This window comes from Orcinus orca, chromosome 2 (assembly GCF_937001465.1).
Source record: "Orcinus orca chromosome 2, mOrcOrc1.1, whole genome shotgun sequence".
Classification (NCBI taxonomy): Eukaryota; Metazoa; Chordata; class Mammalia; order Artiodactyla; family Delphinidae; genus Orcinus; species Orcinus orca.
In genome coordinates this window covers 104,367,890-104,390,794 of record NC_064560.1, presented here as the reverse complement: position 1 = coordinate 104,390,794, position 22,905 = coordinate 104,367,890, and the positions used below count along the sequence as shown (strand labels likewise).

The following is a 22,905-nucleotide window of genomic DNA, read 5'->3' as shown; positions in this document are numbered from 1 at the left end:
TCTAGTGCTACATAGAGCATTTTGCAGTTGGTTCTAATCACTTACAATCCAAGTTCTCTACATTCCTCCTGGGAAAAACAGGTTCCATCTCAGAAAACAACATATTATCTTTCCCTATCATCACACTTGGGAAAGCATAATTCTATGAATTTAACCCTTGTCCTATATATTACAGGCCAAATTAAGCAATGAATCAGGGCAAATCAAAGATACTCCTCCTCCAGAGAAAATCCACTATGGACAAAATGTCAGAAGAGAACACCATTGCCTTTCATATGAAGTCTTCATTCTGCTACTAAATCTTCACATGTAGTTGAATGAGCTGTGACAATTCACTATAACCTCCTCATTTTATCACACATTCTGCTGTGAAGAATAACGAAAACCTCTACAATCACGCCTAGTCGTTGCCATGATGAAATCCAGGAAAACTTTACTTCTATTCGTGGGCTCCAACTTTATGAAGCATTGGTCCCCCTCACTCCCACCATAGCACAAATAGAAAAGGGAAAAGAACACACAACTTGATGAGCATATACCATATTCCAGGCACTCATGCAACTATGAACAGGGTTTAATCCCCATTTCACAGTTGAGGAAATTAGGGCTTGAAGAATAGAAGTCATTTGCCCAACACTACAGAGTCGGTAAAAAACAGACCTAGATTTTGACCAAGACCTTTATTCTTTTTCTCTACTCAACATTGCTGTTCTTCATTTTGTCACTGTTGTGTTTCCTTCTGAGTATAAAACAGGAAGAAAAATAGAACATACCGATACTATAAGAGAATATACCTGAGAGAATGTTCAGAGTTCACCTTTTGCTATGCTCACAGGTATGATGAATGCCAGCAATCAATACCAAAAGGCCCAAGTGACGAAGTTCCTAGCATGGGACTTGGAGAAGCTCCCCATTGGCAGACCTCACAAAGTTTTGGGGAAAGCACAGGGCTTTGGGAGTCAGACCCTGAGCCTGGAAGCAGAATGCTTAACCTAGATACGTGATGAGCAGCCCAGGACAGGGAGACATTTATTCTCCCGCTCCCCTGCACCCCGCCATCCCACCACCCATGGACAGGGAAAGTCTGAGATGTGTACACAATCCCCTAATGAATGCTTGGATACTCCAAGATGTACAGACCTTAAATCAGCTTCTTTCCCTCCCTATTCCTATTCTCTAATCCTCTCTATTTCTTATACAGAAACATGATACTCTCATTCTAGCAGTCCTACCCATCACCCAAACCCCAAATCTGGAAGGTATCTTTGGCTGTTCCTGCGCCTTTAGCTCACAACCAACTGGTTTCTGAGTTCTGTCCATACTCTCCTCTTAATATCATTCCAGGTTTCATCTCCTCTTCATTCCCATTGCCACTGATTTAGTTCATAGTCAAGAACTTTCCTGACTACATTACTGTAGAAGCCTTCTGCCCAAAGTCCCTGGTAGTATGGGACTTACCTCATCTCCTTCTCCCTTCAATGTGCCCTTAATACCAAATGATATTCTAAATTACAAATATAATAAAATAGTATTATGTCATCTCCTCAAAATCCCTTAATATTACTACTGCTTTTAATTAGCACAAAGTGTTAGCGATTGCTAGTTAAAAAAAAAAAAAAAATCTAATCTCCTCAGCATGTTAGATTCCACGTTGAGTCTGCTCTGTCCTTTCCAGATGTGCCTATCACCTCTAATTTGCCCTTTATGTTCCAGGTCTGCTCAACTACTTTCACCAGTTCCCTGAAGGCAAAATAGTCCCGCCTTCCACACACACACTTATCATTCTGTCTGCAGTCTCCTCCCACCTGCTTTTCCTGTTCAAGTCTGATACATCCTTTAGAATTCAGCTCAGGCATCACCCTCAGAAAGTCTTTCCCTTGAAGAGCACACTTCTCACTGATTAGGATGGCTATTAAGAAAACAGCAACAGCAATAGAAAATAACAAGTGTTGGTGAAGATGTTGAGAAAATGGGAACACTTGCACACTGCTAGTGGGAATACAAAATGGTGCAGCCACTGTAGAAAACAGTTTAGCAGTTCCTCAAAAATGTTAAAATAGAACTACCATATAATCCATCAGTTCTACTTCTAAGTACAGCCCAAAAAAGTGAAAGCAGGGACTCAAACATATGTTTATATACCCAGGTTCATGGCAGCATCGTTCACAATGGTCAAAAGGTTTGGAAGCAATCCAAATGTCCACTGAGGAATGGATAAACAAAATGTGGTATATAAATACAATGGAATGTTATTGAGCCTTAAAAGGGAAGGATATTCTGACTTATCCTATAACATGTATGAGGACATTGTGTTTAGTGAAATAAGCCAGTTGCAAAAGGATAAATACTGTATGATTCTACTTATATAAGATACATAGTAAGGTCAAATTCATAGAGACAGTGTGTATCCCACCACTTTACAGCTTCCTAATTACATGTCTGTCTCCTACACTAGACTCTGAGAAACCTGAAGGAGGAATCTACACCTGTGACAAAAAGCATCTGTGTAGTTCGTCTAATGACTGCATAAGTGAGTTTCCTTAGGTTTGTTTTTCCACTTTATTTGGTGATGAGTGAGCTTTTAAGACCACAGACCGTGATTATTCTCTTACCTAAACCCTTTTGGAGAGGGGAAGAAGCTTTCCACATTTAGTACAAGGAAGAAAGAAAGAGCTCCCAGTTCATTTTACACCCCACCTCCCTGCAGTGTCCTTCTCCCCTTCCTACTGTCTTCCCCTGCTATGCCCATCGGCCCCAAGCTGCCCTACAGCCACTCAATCAACCACGTGGTCATAACCTCTCTTAAAATCTCTCTTGTCTTCAAGGCCTCTGTTCTTCTTCCTCTGGCTGAATTATTCCTTTATCTATATATTTTAAAACAAAAATCAAATTAAACTACTAAGCATTAAAATATCAGTGATGGAACACCCACTTGACTATCTTACAGATACCAAGAGGATTTGTTGAGAACTCAAAAATGCCCTGATTTTTGAAAAGCCTAGGATCTTCCCTGCTAATAGTTGACCCATTGTCATGTAGGGGCAAGATTCAAAGGAAAACTAAGAGAAGGTGTTCATTCTTTCTGGTCCTATGATTAGCCCTAGAAAATCTTAAGGAAAACTCTTATGTGGAAAATCTCACACCCATACTCATCAATATCTTACCTGTGTTACTAACTTTTTCACAATGTCCTCACAGTGAACTTCCAAAACATAAAACTAATCCAATCTCCTTCTTAAGTCTTCTCAATGATTCTTCTTGTTCCTTACACCCCTGCCAATCTGATTCCCATTCCCACCTCATATTTCTAACTGTGATTTCTCAATATCAGCAACTATTAGAATTTGGGGTGGAATAATTTTTTTGCTGTGAGGGGCTGTCATGTGCACTACGGAATGTTTACAGCATCCCGGACCTCTGCCCACTAGATGCCAATAGCATCGCCCTTCCCATTGCTCTAACCCCAAGCAGAAGACTTGCTCCTAAGAAAAGCATGAAATAACTATTCCCACTGAAGATGAAGTACAGACTGACCCCCACGAAGAGCACCCTGTATTATAACATAACTGCACCGGCAGTTACTAGCCTATGTCCTTCCTCTACGACACTGCGACCAGTTGGGCAGCCAGTACCAGGTCTTCTCATTCATGTTTGAACTCAGGTTCCCACCGTACTGCCTACCTTGTAAAATGCACCCAATAAATGCATGTTGAATAAATACCAGGAACATACGTAAAAAGATATAGATGCTAGGATTCCAAATTTCTTAAGCTTATAGCAACCTACATATTACAAGACAACTACTTCAGCCAGGAAACACTACACTCCAACATTAAAAAAAAGTAGCAAGATAGTTTAAGCCATTTAGGATCTTAAGTTTAGACTGTAAGAGATAATGAAGGCAAGGGCCAATTTCAAAGCTCAGCTGTTGCAATAATACCCAGTCCTTCTTTTAGGAATGTTCATAAACATTGAGCTGAGCTGGTCTGCTTGCAGTTTTTAGCAGTCCTGTAGTGTAACTGCTCAGTGATGACAGATGTTACTTAATTACACTATAAAACAGAATTACAATTAATTGTTAATTTAGGTTTTAAAGTGACAAACTTTAAAGGCTAAAAATAGTCTTTGATCTTTAAAAGGCTTCCTAATGAGGGCAGTATACTTTAAGTACATCATTAGTTTAAGTGTTCAAATTAGGTCTAGAGGCTCCTAGAGCTAAGCAAATATCTATTCCAATATGTTAAATGTTTATGAGTTGGGACAAGGACAATTAATTGCTAATCAATGGGCCAAATCCTAGGTGAGGTCAGGTTCTGAAATAGGAGGACGACAATAGTAAATTGGATTTAGAGCTTTTCGATGTGACCTGTAAAAATCACAGGCAAGCAGAGACTAAAAGAATGGCAAGAAGGGGCTTTCCTGGTGGCGCAGTGGTTGGGAGTCCGCCTGCCGATGCAGGGGACACGGGCTCGTGCCCTGGTCTGGGAAGATCGCACATGCCGCGAAGAGGCTGGGCCCGTGAGCCCTGGCCGCTGAGCCTGCGCGTTCGGAGCCTGTGCTCCGCAACGGGAGAGGCCACAGCAGTGAGAGGCCCGCGTACCGCAAAAAAAAAAAAAAAAAGAATGGCAAGAAGGCCAAACTGGCAGAAACACCCAGATAATTAAAATATTACTCATTTAGTTAATAGTGGTTTTCAAGGGTGCCCTTTGTTTAGATTAATGAGCCATAATTTTTAGAATTATACTTACATGTGCATAGTTCAGTTACTTAAACATATAATTCAGGATAAAAAATAGTAAAACTCAGCATAGCTTAAAGGATGATAACACTTAACTGGTAGCTAAGATTGGTGCTATTCATAATATAATTTTCACATATGATCTTGATCCATCATATAATACTTCATTTTTCCAAATTCAAAAGTAAAACCCATTTATTACTTTGGTAAGTACCTTTTTAACAACCATGCAAAACTTCCACTGTCATTGCAGGTATAAAAAGCACCCTGTGTTTATTTTATGAGCTCTATCTGCTTCAATAGTAATAGTTTTCACTAACCTTTAGTTCAGATGAGAGATTCCAGAGGCAGAGTTGACCCTCTTGACTTCCTGTCACAATCATTTGCTGGTCATCAGTGATCATGATGGCAGTGATGCTGTGAGGAGGTGCCTTCCTTCCCCAGAGTGCCACCGCCTGTAGGGAGGACCTCATGGTAAAGGAATCCTGGACACACAGAGATGGGAAGATGTGTACACAGTTATCATTTGTAAATTTTGAAAATTGATCATCTCATAAATGTTTATGATGACACAAACTTGAACAATGTGTTCTCCGAGAGCTGTGGAGAAAGGTGTGTCCCCGTCAAATAGAGAAGAATGTAGTCAGACATTGAAATTACCATGCCCATTGTTAATTAGTCAAAGAAGAATGATTTTTATTCCAATTCTTGACGATTGATGCTAACCAAGAGAAGGATAGGAATAGTCTACCCACCCCACACCCAGCTCTGACTATGGGTGACCTTACCCACACCAAAGTCCAGCTAGGCCTTTCAAGAAGAATAGAGTTATCTAAACACTATAATTTGAAGACAACTTTGCAAACTCTCTTTCCCCAGAAATGTCACCTCATCTAAGTAACAAATATCTGAACTTTGCTATTAAAAAGTAAATATTTTTGTAAGTGTATTAAAATCCTTAATAGTCATAAGATTCCTGACACATCCAAATAAGAAAACAAAAAGCACAAAGGTCAAACCACAAGAAATCAGATCTCAACCAGAATTCATCCTGAACAGTCCAGATTGCTAAATGTAGTAAAAACAGATCTGGTATTCAGAGACCTAGATATAGGGCTGCTTTACTACTTATTACCTTTATTTCCATATTATAACTGTTGTATGCAGTAAAATAAGGATACCATCACCTACATTGCCTACATCTCAGTATTCTTATGGGGAATAAATCCAGCGATGCAAACAAAAGCATGTAGGTATAATTATACATACTATGCTATCATTATACTACTCATAAACTATAATCTAGAATTTCAGGCAGGAAATGGCTTTGGGGATCATTAATCTGATCCCCCTCACTTACAAGAAAACCAACAATGAGAAATAGATAACTCTTGGGATCAGTTCTAATTCTGAGATTCTGAGAGACTAAGCGAGTACAGTGAGAATAAGTAACATTAAAAGGTTGCACATTTCAGAAGTCACGTTTTTCAGACTTCCTCTCTCTCTCTCTTTTTTTTTTTCAGCAGAAAAATTTTAAAATTAGCCCCAGAAACTTGGTGCTTTGCTATCAACAGGAGAGAGAGAGTAAATCCATGTTTTCTGAGACCCTGTACAATTACCCAGAAATGTCTAATCAAAAATAAACCTCAGGGGCTTCCCTCGTGGCGCAGTGGTTAAGAACCTGCCTGCCAATGCAGGGGACATGGGTTCTAGCCCTGGTCCGGGAAGATCCCATATGCCCCAGAGCAACTAAGCCCGTGTGCCACAACTACTGAAGCCCGCGCACCTAGAGCCCATGCTCCGCAACGAGAGAAGCCACTGCAATGAGAAGCACGCAGGCCGCAACTAGAGAAAGCCCACGAGCAGCAACAAAGACCCAACACAGCCAAAAATAAAATGAATAAATTAAAATAAATAAACCTCAAAGGAAAAAACAGTCTATCGTAGAATCTTTAAGCTAGAGGAAAAGTCTGTGATGTGGAGAAGAAAGTCATGCCTTTGACAGAAGTATACTGTCCCATTTCAAATAATTATATGTCTAGACAAGTTGTAAAATCTTTGAAAAGGGACTATAAACCTCTAACACAGCCCTCAATTTATAATTATTATATTCCAAATTTGAGTGCCTGAATGATATTTTGGAATGTCTAAAACAAAACTATGGATAGATGTTTACAGGCCCTTAAATGATTTCTAAATCTGGCTTAATTGAAAACAATTTAAAATAAACAGTTCCATTGGAGGGAAAAAAATGGACATTAAAAAAGAAACATTTCCACAGACAGGGATAAAATTACAGACTATATTATAAAGGTCAAATAAATTTCCCTCATTTGGATCTAGTCACAGTACCAAGTCACAGCACTAAGTACAACATTTTAGATTCTGATATTGTATTTTGTTACTTATATAAGGAATATGATCAATATTTATTATATAATCAATATAGCTATCAAAATAATTATATAAACACACACATATACACACATACAAACTTTACTCTTAAGTGACTTTCAGATAATTTCTACACAAGTTTTTGACTGCAGCCTACCAAAATATCACAATGAATTCTTAGAATGAGATAAATGGCCTTCAAGAAGCTCACAGCCTGCAGGTAGAATACCTATGTAAATGAATTACTCAATTATGTAGCTGTATATATATATCCCCAATTTTTCCGAAGTGGCTTTATTACTATGTAACATCACAGTACAATGCTCTGGACATGTATAAGTGCTATGCAGATAAGAGTGAGGTGTGACCTATAAGGGATAGCTGGTGTTCCATCAGCTTTCCCATCCTTTTGATTTTTGTCCCTTTCTTCAAAAATAGTCTCTCAGAACCCCTTTCATATACATATTTATTATTTTGTTATTTTTGAATAGTATAATGAAAAATAACTTTAAGAAAAATCATTATTTTAGGTCTAGTAATTATTAAAGTAGGTATTATAAAGCTGGTTTTGATACAATTTAATTATATATAAAGACAAATTCAATTTATACCTAAGAATGAAAGACATAATATTAAATTTAGATGTGTTATTTTAATGTTATACATTTAAATATAGATTGAAATTCAGGTACATATCAAAAAAGACCAAAATTGCATCCGTGACATAATGCTTGGATTTCCTACCTTTTATGGTTAACAAAGTCAAATGTTCATTTTTATAATTTCCACATTTTGTTTTTCTGAATAAGAGAGAAGGTTTCAAACTGTTATTTGCAAATGGTATTTAGTCATTCAAAATACATGAAGTTTGTAGATATTTTTCCTTTCTAGAAAAAGCCATATTCAATAAGATCATTATGATTCCCCCTCCCCTTTTTTTTTTTCTGGTACGCGGGCCTCTCACTGTTGCAGAGCACAGGCTCCGGACGCGCAGGCTCAGCGGCCATGGCTCACGGGCCCAGCTGCTCCGCGGCATGTGGGATCTTCCTGGACCGGGACACGAACCCGTGTCCCCTGCATCGGCAGGCGGACTCTCAACCACTGAGCCACCAGGGAAGCCCTAGAATGAGGCAGTAAACTCTTAGAGTGCTGATGAGGAATTGAAGGAAAGGTGTGATTTTCCTAGAAGAACTAGAGAGTCTTCTTGTTCTGTTAGAACTTATGTTCTGGGGAAAGTAACTCCTCCATTTCCCTTTTTTGTGTTCCACTCAGGTGGATAGAAATACAAAGTTTCTGATTCTAGGTTGATCATTAGGTTCTATCCAGCATACCACCATCTCCATTAATTTAATTCAAAATATATTTTATTGTGAAAAGAGGCAAGAAAATATAATAGAAGGAGTCATAAAAATCTTGGTCTTTTTCCTCCATTAATAGCTAGCAAATATTCCTTGATCCTCAGTTTTCTCAACTACAAAATGGGAAAAATAATTACCTTGCAGAACTGATGTGAAAAGAGGTGAGTCTCTACAGAAAATGCTTATCATAATTCTTTGTTCATAATTGTCATTCAGTAAATGTTTATTGAATGAATGAATGAGGAAATGAATCACTGTAATTTTACACTGTGGACAGACAATGTGACTATCACTTTCTAGCAATGCCTTTCTCAGTGTGAGATTTCCTTCCATTCTTTTAGAATACTGTCACTACAGTTTCTTTTCTCAAAACTCCTGTGAACTTATACTAGAACATTTGGCCATAAAAATGTACATGCTGGCTTCCCTGGTGGTGCAATGGTTAAGAATCTGCCTGCCAATGCAGGAGACACAGGTTCTAGCCCTGGTCTGGGAAGAGCGCACATGCCGTGGAGCAACTAAGTCCGTGCACCACAACTACTGTAGCCCGCGTGCCCTAGAGCCCGTGAGCCACAACTACTGAGCCCACGTGCCACAACTACTGAAGCCCGCACGCCTAGAGCCTGTGCTCTGCAACAAGAGAAGCCACTGCAATGAGAAGCCTGTGCACCACAGTAAAGAGTAGTCCCTGCTCGCCGCAACTAGAGAGATCCTGCGCAACAAAGACCCAACACAGCCAAAAATTAATCAATTAATTAATTAATTGATTATTTTTTTAAAAATGTACATGCTATTATTACTTCTAAAATCTATGATGATCTTTTAATCAACAACTTCAGGTAATATTAGGGTCCTCAGATTTAGCGAATAAAAATACAAGATGTCTAGTTAAATTTGAATTTCAGGTAAACAACAAATAATATTTTTAGTGTAAGTATGTCCTAGACAAGATTTGGGACATGCTTATAATTTTAAAAATTGACTTTTTTATGGGACATGCTTATAAAAATTATTTATTGTTTATCTGAAATCCAAACTGAACTGGGTATGCTATAGGCATCTTAGGGCCACTGGCGACCCTAAGTTGCAGCCAAAAGGGAGCCTTGAAGATCACTATCATCCCCCTCCCTCCTTCTACAGACAAGAGAATGAAAGCTCAGGAAAATTGTTTACTTGGCCAAAGTAACCCAAGTAGAGAGTGGCTGAGTAAGAACTGGAACCTGGTCTCTTAAGACTCCACCTAGAACTCTCCTCCTGCACACCATGACAAAGACAACCCAGGCTTCCCCACCAGAGAGTCTTAGTGACAGGCTAAGCAAAAGTCTTTATGTCGGTATTTCTTTAAAAATAAAAAAAAATAAATAAATAACAAAAAGCAAATAGTCAAGTAAAACAACAACAATAAAACCTCTTATCCATTCAGGCACCAGTGTGGCCTACATCGTCTCTAAAAGCTGTGCTAATGCTTCCTGGTCCTTTCTCCATAATTACGAGAAAGCACTAGAGAAGACAACACACCATTACAGCCCCCATCTTCCTTCTCACCTTCGTCTTCTTCCCTGTAACAAGTTGCTTTTATCTCTCTGACTTGTCTGATCTGAGGCAAGCAGAAAAATAAATATGAGGCAAATGGGGTTTTGTGGCTGGTGTCTACTGGACACTGGAATTGTTTACCTTGTCATAAATAGCTCTCTTCAGGGACATGCCCTGACACTGAGTCTGCCTCGCCAGCCTCAAACACAAAGACAAACGTCAAACCCCTTTACTGAGGACAATCAAAAAATACAAAGGATATACTCCTCACTTACCGTCCTTGAATTCTGACAATAACCTCCTGACCAAAGTAAACATCTGTGAGGAAAGTAAAAATAGTATAGCAGTTCATAATACAAGCTTTGGAATAAAATAGATCTGGGTTTGAATCTCATATCTGCCTCTTAACAGTTCTGTGGCCTCTGAATCCCATCTCTTAAGTGGAAAGGAATCCTACTTACTTTCTTCAAAACTCATACTTAGGAACTGTTGAGAGACACAAATAAATTGCCTCATGATTCTCTCCTTCAAAGAAGATAACTTGGTCATCTTGAGCCCAGAGGAAGTTTCGTTACCCCGTTTTAAGTTTAGGTTAAAAAAGCTTGGGGTTTTAACATGCATCAAATTGTACTCTTGAAATGAGTGTAGCTTATTGTATGTAAACTATTCCTTAATGAAGCTGAAAAAAACAAATAGATTGGAAATTAGAATAAAGCAGTTTGTTGGATGTCAGCTAGCTAGTCAGTGGCAATAAATTGGGAGAGGACAAAGCGGGGCTTTATGAAGCAACAAGGAATAGATGTAAGCTGAAGAGAAACACACCTGGGTATCAGGGTAGGCCAGCATGAGAGCTACTTTAAAACCGGGAAATGAAGTAAGAAGCTTCAGGCATCCATGGGACCTAAGGGTTTGTGCTCATCTGGTCTCAGCAGAAGCCCTATCCCCCAAAACCTGTTTGTTTGCAGATGCTCCCAAAGCAAAAGGTCTTATTTAATCAACAGATTGTAATCAGATTATTCCTTAGAAAAGGTAAAAAATTGTTTCTATAAAGTCATAAGCTGCCCAAGGCATATCTGAATAACATATAAAAATCCACCTGGTTTACCCAGTGGAGCGTGACAATTTCAGAATTAACCCCTAACCAACATCAAAGCCAAGCTCCTCCAAAAATGTTATTATTGAGTGATTAACTGCTACTTAAGAAATGCTAGAAAGTAATGTGTTTTAGGTAGGGAATACCGTGGTAGGCAAAGTCAGTGGTAAAATAACCCAGAGATCAAGGGATGAATTAGACAGATATGCAAAATAATCTCTGAACTCCACACACGCGTGATCTGGAACAAGTATAAAACCAAACAGCCAAGAAATCACATCCCTATCACTACACGGATGAGGTTTCCATCACAGCTTACAACTCTGCCAGTCTTGTGAGTAAAAGATTACAAAGTATTACCTTCAAATTTCATCTCCTTGTTTATTTATTTATTTATTTATTTATTTTTTTGCGGTACACAGGCCTCTCACTGTTGTGGCCTCTCCCGTTGCGGAGCACAGGCTCCGGACGCACAGGCTCAGCGGCCATGGCTCACGGGCCCAGCCGCTCCGCGGCATGTGGGATCTTCCTGGACCGGGGCACGAACCCGTGTCCCCAGCATCGGCAGGCGGACCCTCAACCACTGCGCCACCAGGGAAGACCCATCTCCTTGTTTATTAAGCTGTAGAGCAACAGATTTAAAAGAGCCCCATTAATGCCAAGTGTGTTCCATTTACAGACAATGTCGAACAGATGAGCATTTGGCCAGAAAAAGAAACAGGAGAAAGTCAACTCATTTCTTTCTGGGTGGCTCCTTCACTTTTGAAAAAATTTTAGTTTTTATTGAAGTATAGTTGATTTACAATGTTGTGTTAGTTTCAGGTGTACAGCAAAGTGATTCAGTTATATATATATATATTCTTTTTCAGACTATTTTCCCATAAAGGTTATTATAAAATATTGAGTACGGTTCCCTGTGCTAGGTCCTTGTTTATCTATTTTATATATAGTAGTGTGTATATATTACTCCCAAATTCCTAATTTATCCCTCCCCCCAACCTTTCCCCTTTGGTAACCATAAATTTGTTTTCTATGTCTGTGAGTCTATTTCTGTTTTGTAAATAAGTTCATTTGTATCATTTTTTTTGATTCCACATATAAGTGATATCATATGATATTTGTCTTTCTCTGTCTGACTTACTTTATTTAGTATGTTCATCTCTAGGTCTATCCATGTTGCTGCAAATGGCATTATTTCATTCATTTTTATGGCTGAGTAGTATTCCATTGTGTACACGTACTACATCTTCTTTATCCATTCCTCTGTCGATGGACATTTAGGTTGCTTCCATGTCCTGGCTATTGTAAATAGTGCTGCAATGAACTTTGGGGTGCGTGCATCTTTTCGAATTATGGTTTTCTCTGGAAATAGAGCTCCTTCACTTTTATTTATATTTAGTCAATGAACAACTTCATGGAACTCAAATCCTCTTGTCTAAAACCTTAGTTTTAGGCTTTAAGAAGTGGATTTTTTTCTTTTTAATTATGCTACATTTAACTCTGAATATTTACAGTCCAAGTCATTTTTTTTTCTTAACCTAGAGATATTTAACATGAACAGAAAGTCTCACTGTTCTAGTAGTCCACTCTTAAATAAATTCAATGAATAGTTAATGAGAACCAAATGTATTCTGGGTAGTGGGCTGAGCTGCAGAGAACACAAAGAACAGAAAAACACAATCCCTGACCTCAAAGTACATACGACAAAGTAATTTTATGATTAATTTTAACTAAGTATTCCCACTATTAGGCAATTGTTTTGACGTGTATGAACTCTGTAAACGTATTTCCAGTCTTGAGTCATATTTTTCTTTGCCATATCTAAATACAATCTGTAAAACAATTTGCCTATTTCTTTAAATTAACTCATTTTATTTTTATTTTAAGTATTCAATTAAAAATAAATTGTTATATAACTTTCTTTAGAATTATCTTAATGATTAATAACCATATAAAATCATGGGACTTGACAGGCTGGTTAGATTTTTTTTCAAAATGTACATTAAAATAAATACTTGTCTATTAACATAAATGTTTGTTGTGTACTACCTAAAATCACACTGGGAAACATGTCTCTAATCCAGTCCCACAGTCAAATCTTTTCCTCTACCCCCTCATAAACCTCCCTGCAACCCAGGCAACTCCTTACACCCCAATACTCTTAGTTGATGACCCTTCCTTCCAATTAACCAAGAAAAACAAGCCACTTACACAAGAACTTCTTCTCATCACTTCAACATATCATATCTTTTCCTTATTTTTAGCTTATTTTTCTAAGATATGCATACTAATCTCCTATGATAACATTTTTATCATTACCCCAAATTTCATCTTCTGTCACCTCAGTTACTCCTTTTATTGACCTTTATTTCTTGTGTTTCAACTGGTCTCCCTTTTCTTTGGCTCCTTTACCTTTACTTACATGCATTTTGTTTAAAAATGTTTATTATCTATTTTGTGCTAGAGACTATGCAAGATTCTAAGAATGTAGATAAGAATCTCCGAACCTCAAGGAGCTCATGGGTTTCTAAGAAGACAAGCACATCCTGAGTCACCAACAATATGATGAGTGCCTTGTAAGGTAAATGCAAGAATGTTTGGGGAGAAAACACAACTGGAGCTTGAGATCAAAGATAGAAAGGATTTCCCCATGGAAGTTACTACCTAAACTCAGATCCCAAATATTATACACTTATCAATATTATATATGTGCTGGTTTTGTGACCCAAGAAAGTCCCTAGTTACTTTAAACTTTGTTTTCCTTATCCATAAAATGGTAATAATATTTACCTAACGTGGCTGTAATAAGACTAAGGAGATAGTATGTACCCAGTGGTGAAGCCCTAGAGTTAGTCAGCTTGGATTCCAATGTCAACGCTATTACTGTATGTTCCCGGGTGCGTTACTTTACAACTGTGTATTGGATTCCCATCAATAAAATGTAGATAAATAATAATATCTATCTAATAGATAGATATCTAATATCTAATAGGGTAGATGTGAAAGTTAAGTGGTCTAATCCATGGAAATCATTAGATAGTAAACATTCAATAAATGTTAGCCACTCTTATCAGAAAGCATTTTTAATCTCAAAATTTGTGTATAAATCCTGTTAAGTAAATAGTAGAACAATAAGTGTAATCCTTGTCATGTATAATCCTTCAGTTTATCACAATTTACAATAGATCCCAGCTATTCAGTGAATTAAGCAGGGGAGACTAAAATAAAATGTCAAAGGTACCAAATTGGCAAAGTAGAACAAAATCTACCATCTTTCCATGGGTTAGGAGTTAAACTGAACTCACCCCAAAATTCATATGTTGAAGTCCTAACTCCCAATACCTCAGAATATGACCTGATTTGGAAATAGGGTGATTGCAGGTGTAATTAATTAAGTGAAGATGAGGTCATACTGGGTTAGGGCTAATCCAGTATGACTGGCATCCTTATAAAACAGGGAAATTTGGAGAAAGATTCACACAAGGAGAGAGCCATGTGAAGTTGAAGGCAGAGATGGGGTGATATTTCTACAAGAGAAGGAATGCCAAAGATTGTCAGCAAACCACCAGAAGTTAGGAGAGAGGCATGGAACAGACTCTTCCTCACAGCCCACAGAAGGAACCAACCCTGCTGACACCTTGATTTCAGACTTCTAACCTCTGAAACCATAAGACAATACATTTCTACCATTTAAGCCACTCTGTTTGCGGTACTTTGTTATGGCAGCCCTAGCAAGCTAATATACCATCTGACAGATTTTGTTTCTTCCAAGTAAGAACATAAATCTTAATAATGCATATCTCAATTCTGGAGACAGATACTTAAACTTTACTCTGAATCACACAATTGGTCATATACCAAATTCTGTTCTCTACTTCTTTTGTGTAATAAATCTTCTTTCCATCCACATTATAGGTTCCCTGAGGAAAGAATATACTCATTTATTAACTCAACAGGTATTTAGTAAATGCTCTACTAAATGAAAATGAAAAAACACAGGCTCCTGATCTCTAGGAATTCACAAGCTACAAGTCAAGCCATAGGTAGGTAATAACTGATGCAAAGTAGACTGTGATGAGTTTTCCTGAGGTACAAGAGCAAGGAGCACTTTGCTCCCATGGTTGTGGATGGTGCATCCATTATACCTAAGCATCTCTCTTAGAAAAATTCTGCGTTTTCCCATGGACCAGTTGTCTCCTTCCCTAACCTTGAATCTATTCCCCTTTTCCCAGCTTTAGCACATGCTGACATTGAAGTCAGTCCACTGCCATTATGATAATCCTTTCCTCGCAGAATAAACAGATAGAAGGCACTCCTACAGGCAGGAATATGAACCTACGTAGACACTCCTGTTTGGAGAAGGCTCCCTAATACCCAGGATTCCAGTGTTTACTGACTCTGCCTACAAAACACGGATGCTTCTGCCAAGGAAGTCTTTAAGACCACCCTCTGACATTCCAGGATCTAAGCAGAAATGTGGCCAAAACAGACTTACATCAAGAAGGCTTATGGGTGCAGAGTTCCATGGTGGTTTAGAGGGAGTGGTAGAGGAGGGACAGGACTTGAGGGTCATAATCCAAAGGAAACTTAGCCTTACTGGAATATTCAGTTCTTTAAAAAGATATTTTCTGGGACTTCCAGCCCATTTCAGCTGGAATTAATTCAAGACACAAGAGGTGAGCCATTTACAACCATTCTTCTCACCTCTGTGGATTTTCTGTCAGGAGCAGAGAAATCCTACCTCTTTTTTTTTTATATTTCTCTTCCTCACCTCTTTTTATCATTTTCCTTGTCCTGGCTCCCCCTACTTTCCCTTATTCCAGATCATATCCCCACCTTCTGCCTTAATTATCCTTTCCAGGTCTTAAGACAAAGTATTTTCAATTCGTGTTCACTAAAAGACATTCTAGACATGGTGCTGTGCTGGGGGTTTTCCCATACATTATCTCATTTGGTCGACACACCACCATTAGTCTTATTACGAAAAGGAGGCTTGGTAAATAAATCTAAATCCCTTGAATAGAATTATATCCCAGATTCGTCTGACTTCAAGGATCATCGCACTCCTCAAACAACTTGAGAGTGAGAGTACACAGTGATGACTCCACTACCTTGTTTACAGTCGTGCCAGTCCACTTACTCATTTAAAAACAAAAAAAAACAAAAACAACTTAGGTCCAGCCGCAGGGGTGATTAAGGTGCCACATCACTCTTTAATCTGTGGGTAAATGTATAAATAGATTCTCTCTACTTAATCTGCAAAACCTATTCATTACATCATTACACTTGTGAAAGTACCTGCATGGGCAAGAATGTTTTCCAAGCACCAGGACTTCATACAGAAACACCAACAAAAAACCCACTGTAACATTGGTATCATGGAACAAGATTCCTAGTATAAAGTGATATTTCCACACGGCAGTGATTTCAAGGCAGTGTATGTCACAAGCGGTAGCTGAGGGAGACAGGGAAGGGCTTGGCTGGCTACAGGCCAATAGAAACCAGGCAAATGTAGCCCTTTCTAACATATCCTGGCTTCTGCTTATTCTAAAAAAAAATGTCCCTGGCAGGGGGGATCCCTCTTGTCACTTCTCTGTTGGGTTTCTACTGACTGAAGAAGTCCCTGTCCAGTGATATCAAGAAATTCTGTCCTTGGGGCATAAATAAATGCCCAGCTCCTATAGTTCATGGGAGTATGAGAGCCTGAGAGGCCTGGAATCGATCCAACCCATTTTAACTAGCAAGAAACTACCTAGTAATACCTTGTTTATATTTCTTGGAGGAGGGACACAAGAAACACTTATTTCATTCCACACAATAATTCACCACAATCAGAGGGAGCACAGTAAGGGCAACACCATCTCCCAGCTGCTGATTACATCAAAGGCTTGCAGCACAAATTCAATTTTATGATGTTAATCTCGGCCTGCCACTCAGAAATTTTCTCTGAGGGATATGATTTTTCTCTGGATTTCATTTTAAGAATGATTTTCTTCGTCCACAATCAATAAAGATATGTTTTCATCAAAAGACTCTATCTTGGTAGAATTCAATTGGCTATTTCAATCCCTTTTGGTGACACAATATTAATTAAAATAGTTTATGTTGCACTTCAGCTGGAAAAAGAGGCAGTGAAAATAGCAGCTACTCAGAACACATGTTCTGTATACATCAACATGGAGGGCAGAAAATAATTTTCTCTTTCTCCAGGCAACAGACATTAGCTATCCAAGAGAGTTGCTCTGACTTAGTTTATCTCTGTGCTCTCACTGAAATTAATCACAAAAGAAGCTCTTTCTTTTGTATATTTTGTTCAACAGGAAATTGAAATGCACATAAAGAAGATGCTTCAAATTCTCACCTCCCAGTGATTCAGGAGGAGCAAAAATAAGTGTCTGTGCCTCTGTGGCATATTGGGCTATTAAGAATCACAGTCACTGTTTCTCTTAACTAAAAAAAATTATCATGCTCTTAAAATTTTTTTTATTTTCAATTTCTAAATAACGATTGCAATTGAATGTATTTTATTTCTCCAGAGGAAATACAGAATTAGTATAGAGTTTTTCACACTTAAAAAAAGAGGAGAAAATTATGAAATGTGCTACAGAAAATGAATTCTGTTTTAACAGTGATTTTGAAAGTGGCAGTCAGTTCACTTAACAAATATTTATGAAGTACCTACTGTGTGCCTGACTCTGGTCACCATTTGAGGTTCATAGAATCTCAACTGGAGGCTGGAAATCTGAATTTTAACCTGCTCTCCAAAGACATTCTAACTCACATTTGAGGCGAAGAACTTAATCTCATCATCCCCCATGCACCAGACAATTAATGAAATATAAAAATCAATTGATAAAATTAAAGCAATATTCACTGAATGAGTGACCAAAAAGAATAACTCCCTCAAAAAGTTCTTACTCAGGGCCTGGTCTGCATGACCTAGTGAGAATGTCAATACCTGGCGGGCCTAATCTGGGCCTTCCACAGCAAACAGGCCTTGTCTGGCCCCTAACCTACTGTTTTTCTCTGCGATGACTAAAGCTTAAAGTAGTTAAATTCTTTTTCTATCTACTGCTGTCTAAACGAAACATGGAAAGAAATCTTCCATGTTCTGTAGGACTTTGCAAGAAAACTACCTGAGGTCTTTCCTTTTGAAATCCACTTGGAGAAAGGGCCTAAACAGGAAAATAGGTATTCAGTCGTTGAGCAAATGTGTACGTTGTTTACAAGAAGGGATAATTCAAGATGATCAAGTTAGAATGTTGAGGCAAAGTCTTCCAAATTTAAAATTTTAAGAGCTAACAATACCAGAGAAAAATCACAAGAGGGTGAAATCCTCTAACAAATTCCTCCCAAAATGTTCAATTTGCAATTTGCTACTCCAAAAGAGCTAACACATTATCCAGATCCCCTCCCCACAAATTTTTTTCTAAGCCTCACTTCAGTTGCTCAGACTGAAAACAAGGACTAGAGCAGGAAGCAGGCCCTAAAATGGTCTGAGATCTTATCATGTAAACACAGGAATGTTAACCTTTGTCTATCAAAGAACTCTCAGTGTGGTGGAACTCCTTCTACAGAGCCTGGTCTGGCAATATAGGCTGAAAAACACAGCTGGAGTTGAAAGTAAGCCTTTAGTGGTTGGGAAATAGGGGTAATGGAGGTGAAAGTATAAATAGCTTCATACTTCATTCTAAACAACAAGAATAGTTACAACACCTCTTGGTCTGTTTTTTATAATATGCTTGAAATTGCTAAATCCCATCTATACTCAAGGCTGGATTCCTGTTGTATTTTCTCTCATCAAGAGACTAAGACGGGTGGAGGGAACCACACTGGTTGACTGTCACCTGTGTGTCAGACAGCCTTATGTTTTCTAGGCAACGAAGTCTTCCAACAAAGTTGTGAGGTGGACATTCTAATGGGAGAGACTTGAAAATTAAATAAGCACCTAACAGTGTAAAATAATATACAACCCTCATTTTATGTTTGAGGAAACTAAAGCTCAGAGAAGCAATTTGCCAACATCCTGTAGCCAGGAAAGGATGAGACAGCATAGGGATACTGTGTGATGATTTGCATTTGTCATACTCTCTCACCCTATACCTTTGAAGACACAGAAGTCTCCCTTGGCCCAGAAGGCTCTTCCTCATCATTTCTTCCTGGCAAACTCCTATAAAAATGGAACCTTCAAAACGGGAACTAAATTTTAACACCTTTAACTCCTTTGAGCCGCCCTGGTTGATACACAGCACTCCTCTACTCCCAGCCTTCCCTTTTCTACCTTTACCAGAGCTCTGATCACTCTGATCCAATGCTTCCTGTTACCCGAACTATACTATGAATGCTTGGAGGGCAGGAAACTCTTCCTTTTTCCTTTGCATTTTGCTGGCAGGTAGTTTTACATATAACAAGAAGTAAAAAAATGTTGAGGGGGAAGTCAAAAATTAATGTATTTGTTACAAGTGAATGTGATATGGCTTCAAGAGTTGCCTCTTTTTTTTTCTTCTCCCAGACAAAGCAGCTTGAATGTAACTCTGTCTGCACAAGGAGCAAAAGGCAGACGTAGAAAAATGTCCTTGGCCATCAACATGCATTCTATTCCTATTGAAGCAGCCTAAAATTTTATCAGCTTTCTGGGCCCTTAAAACTCACCACTGACTCAGAGGAAACACACATTCAATTTACCATGAGATTGACTGGTTCAATTAATTACAACTCCCTCATCCTGTACTTGATTATTCTTTAAACATTCATATATAGGACTTTAATTTTTCCAGGTGAAATTTTGTCTTGTTAAAAGTAAAAAAGGAAGGAGGTCAGTGTTGGGAAAAACTTTTCTAACATTTATCAACTATTAAGTTGTAGACACTGCTATTTACATTATTTGCATCACTTCATTTGATCTTCATAATGACCCTAAGCATTATTGTTATCTTTATTCTAAATATGAGGAAAATGAGGCTTGGAGAATATAAATAGCTTGCCCAAGATAAGAGGTAGAAAACCAAGACAGTTTCAGGAGTCTGCAAATCTCATGCCCTTAACCACTGCACTACCTTGCTTAGGTGGGGCAGGGGCATTGCCCAACATGTTCGGAAGCCCTTTGGAAATGAGAGCAAACTAGACGAGATATTGCTCTAGAGCAGTGATACCTAGCTCTAGAAATGAGGAGTTGCTTTTTATAGAAGACTTCAAAGAGACCCAAATGTCCTTTAAGACCAAACAGAAATTTCTTATTTTGAAGACAAAAATAACACACATAAGTTAAAGGACTTGCTGGTACCCCAGAGTTAATCTGGGGACTTGCAAGGATTTCAGAGATGGTCTGGTATGAGAACTTAGACATATTCTTTTAATCTTTATCCCTACCTCATCTCCCTGCCTCCAACTCAGTCTAGAGCAGAATTTAATCTAAAAATGTTATGACTGGGGAAGAAATAACTATACATTCAGAGCAGAGCTCCAGAGAAATATCTATAAAATGAATGGACAGAATTCTTAGCATTCTCAGAAACACCTGCATACTGTAACACTATTAAATAACAGAAAAAAAGTGAACTGTCAAGCCACAAATAAATCTGAATGAAGCAATCTTGAAACTTTGAAATATTCCTAATACCATTATTTTCAAGGTTCCATAGAGTTATTTAATAACTTATATATACTTCTATTCCAGTTGGCCTCTATAAACTAGAACCTTAGGTTTCTAAAACAGTCACTTCATTGGATAGAGACTGTTAATGCAAGATTTCACACACAGAGAGTCTTAACAGTTGATATTTTATTGATAAAATAATTATATTAATAATTTTAAAACATCTTCCCCCAAAGTAGTGAGAATATTGGAACTCAACAGAGTCCCAATTTTTGCGGTTTTTAAAAAATAATATTCACTTTACTAGATGGTAGCATGGACAGAGTTTCCCTTTCTCCTCCAGCCCTTTGCATTCTTTACAGAAAACACTGTTGGTGCATTTTAATATTGAAGGAGCTAAAGGAGGGCTAAGGAACAAAAGTCACAAGACCCAGTTAACCACAAGTAATGCATGACAAAAGAGGCTGCTTTCTTCTCTCCTGGCCTTTAAATGGTGAGAATTCAGGAGAGTGGAGACTAACCCACTGTGTGTTGCGGGGCAGGAGAAGCGAGGGTGGGGGGTAGGAATGGGTATGAAAGAAACACAAATTTCTAAACCCCTTTCTTCAGGTAGAAAATTCCCAACATGTGACCTAGTCTCCAAAGGTGACCTTGAACTCTTTTAGCATTAAAACTGCGAGAGGGAGGAAGACAAAGTTAAGGTTGCTATACAGCAATGTTGTGTTTGCATCTTAGAAACAGTTTAGAAATGAACACAGAAATGCTGTAATCGATGAGGAAGGCGGAATAAGGAAGCACCCGTCCGCAAGGGAGTATTACTAGCACTTCATCTTTGCCAGATTTTCGTCAATACAGACATCACCCCCTTGATTTTCCTGTCCCTCGTCCAGCTTTTCAAGTGACAAAAGTGTTGTGTCCGTAACCTTTATTGCTGGCTCAGCGGCAGGTGCACAACAAGGAAAGTTTTCACCAGATCCCCTGACGCGACAGGTCTCAAGCTGTCACACCCTCGCCAGCCGGCGTCCACCGGATCATTTCCCCAGCTACCGGACTCAACTTAATGAATTCAACTGACTCCAGTCCCAGAGAAGTCCGATTTCCGAGACCCAAGAAACTCTCTCAGTAGTGAATGGCGGGTCTCTAAAAGTATCTGGGAGACTACAGGCAGGAATGCTAAGGCCCTTACCTACCCTCCGCCACCCACCACCACCCCCCATAGTCGAAAGGACCAATTTGATAGGTGCATGTCTTCGGTCACTACTGATGCGACATCTGGACGAGAGAGTAGAAGAGAGAATTTTCCACGTGCAAGAACTTGGAGCAAAAGAAGAGATTATTGCAACTGCTACACGCGCTCACCTTCCTTCCCCGCCCCTCAGTATCCAAACCCTCGGCCTGAAGGCGGGAAGCCGAGGGCTGCACGAGCCTAAGGCCGTCAGAGACCCACCACCTGGGACAGACGAACCCGAGCCGAGCCGGGGGTAGGCCGCCTTACCCGAGCCTGGGTGCCCCAAAGCAGCAGCGGCCCAGCAGCCTGGCAGCTGGGCAGCAAGACAGCGGGACGGCCTTTTGGGGCCGGCCACGCCCCGACACCACGCCCCCACCCCGACGCCACGCCCCACCCCGACGCCACGCCCTCCCAACCGCGGACGCCACGACCGGCGCCCCACCCTCACTCCGGCCCGTGCTCCGCTTCTCCCCTGCAGTCCCGCGGTTCTTTCCCGCTCTCGCTGGCGGTGGTGGCTGGAACAGGCCGGTCCTCGGGCGTGGAAGTGCTCTGTCCTTCCAGGGCTGGAGAGAGTTGGAGTTGAGGTGAGGAAAATCAAGGTAGGACAGGTGTCAAGGACCCTCACCCCGACACTGAAAGGGACTGGGAGCCTCAGGACCTTTGATAAAGGAAGGGAGGAAGTTCACCTCCATCCGCATCCTCCCAGCAGGGGAGAGTGAGAGTTCAGGGAGCTCGAAAGGGTGGAAAATTCACCACTGAAGCCAACGTCCTGACCTGCTCTGAGTGTGCCATGTATCACAACTGACCTGGTAGCTTAGAAAAATGGGAGGGACAATTTGCTTTTCTCAGGTTTCTCAGTTATTTTGTTTAATCCTCCACACCCTGTGGGCAACTTAGTCCTGAATTCTAAGACTCCTGGAAGAAGGTGGGGACAGATTTTTTTTTTAAACATCTTTATTGGAGTAT

At 39.4% G+C, this 22,905-nt stretch overlaps 1 protein-coding gene across 1 annotated transcript in view; it reads right to left on the bottom strand.

Annotated features, from left to right (window-relative positions):
- The window catches only part of WDR72 (WD repeat domain 72), a 205,527-nt gene extending 183,304 nt beyond the window's left edge, over window positions 1-22,223 (bottom strand). The window contains exons 1-2 of the mRNA XM_033436956.2: window positions 22,071-22,223; window positions 5,059-5,223 (exon numbers count right to left, since the gene is read on the bottom strand). Coding sequence (XP_033292847.1) covers window positions 5,059-5,211 — 153 coding nt within the window. The 5' untranslated portion in view covers window positions 5,212-5,223; window positions 22,071-22,223. The remainder of the gene's footprint in view (window positions 1-5,058; window positions 5,224-22,070) is intronic.
- Between the last annotated feature and the right edge of the window lie 682 nt (window positions 22,224-22,905).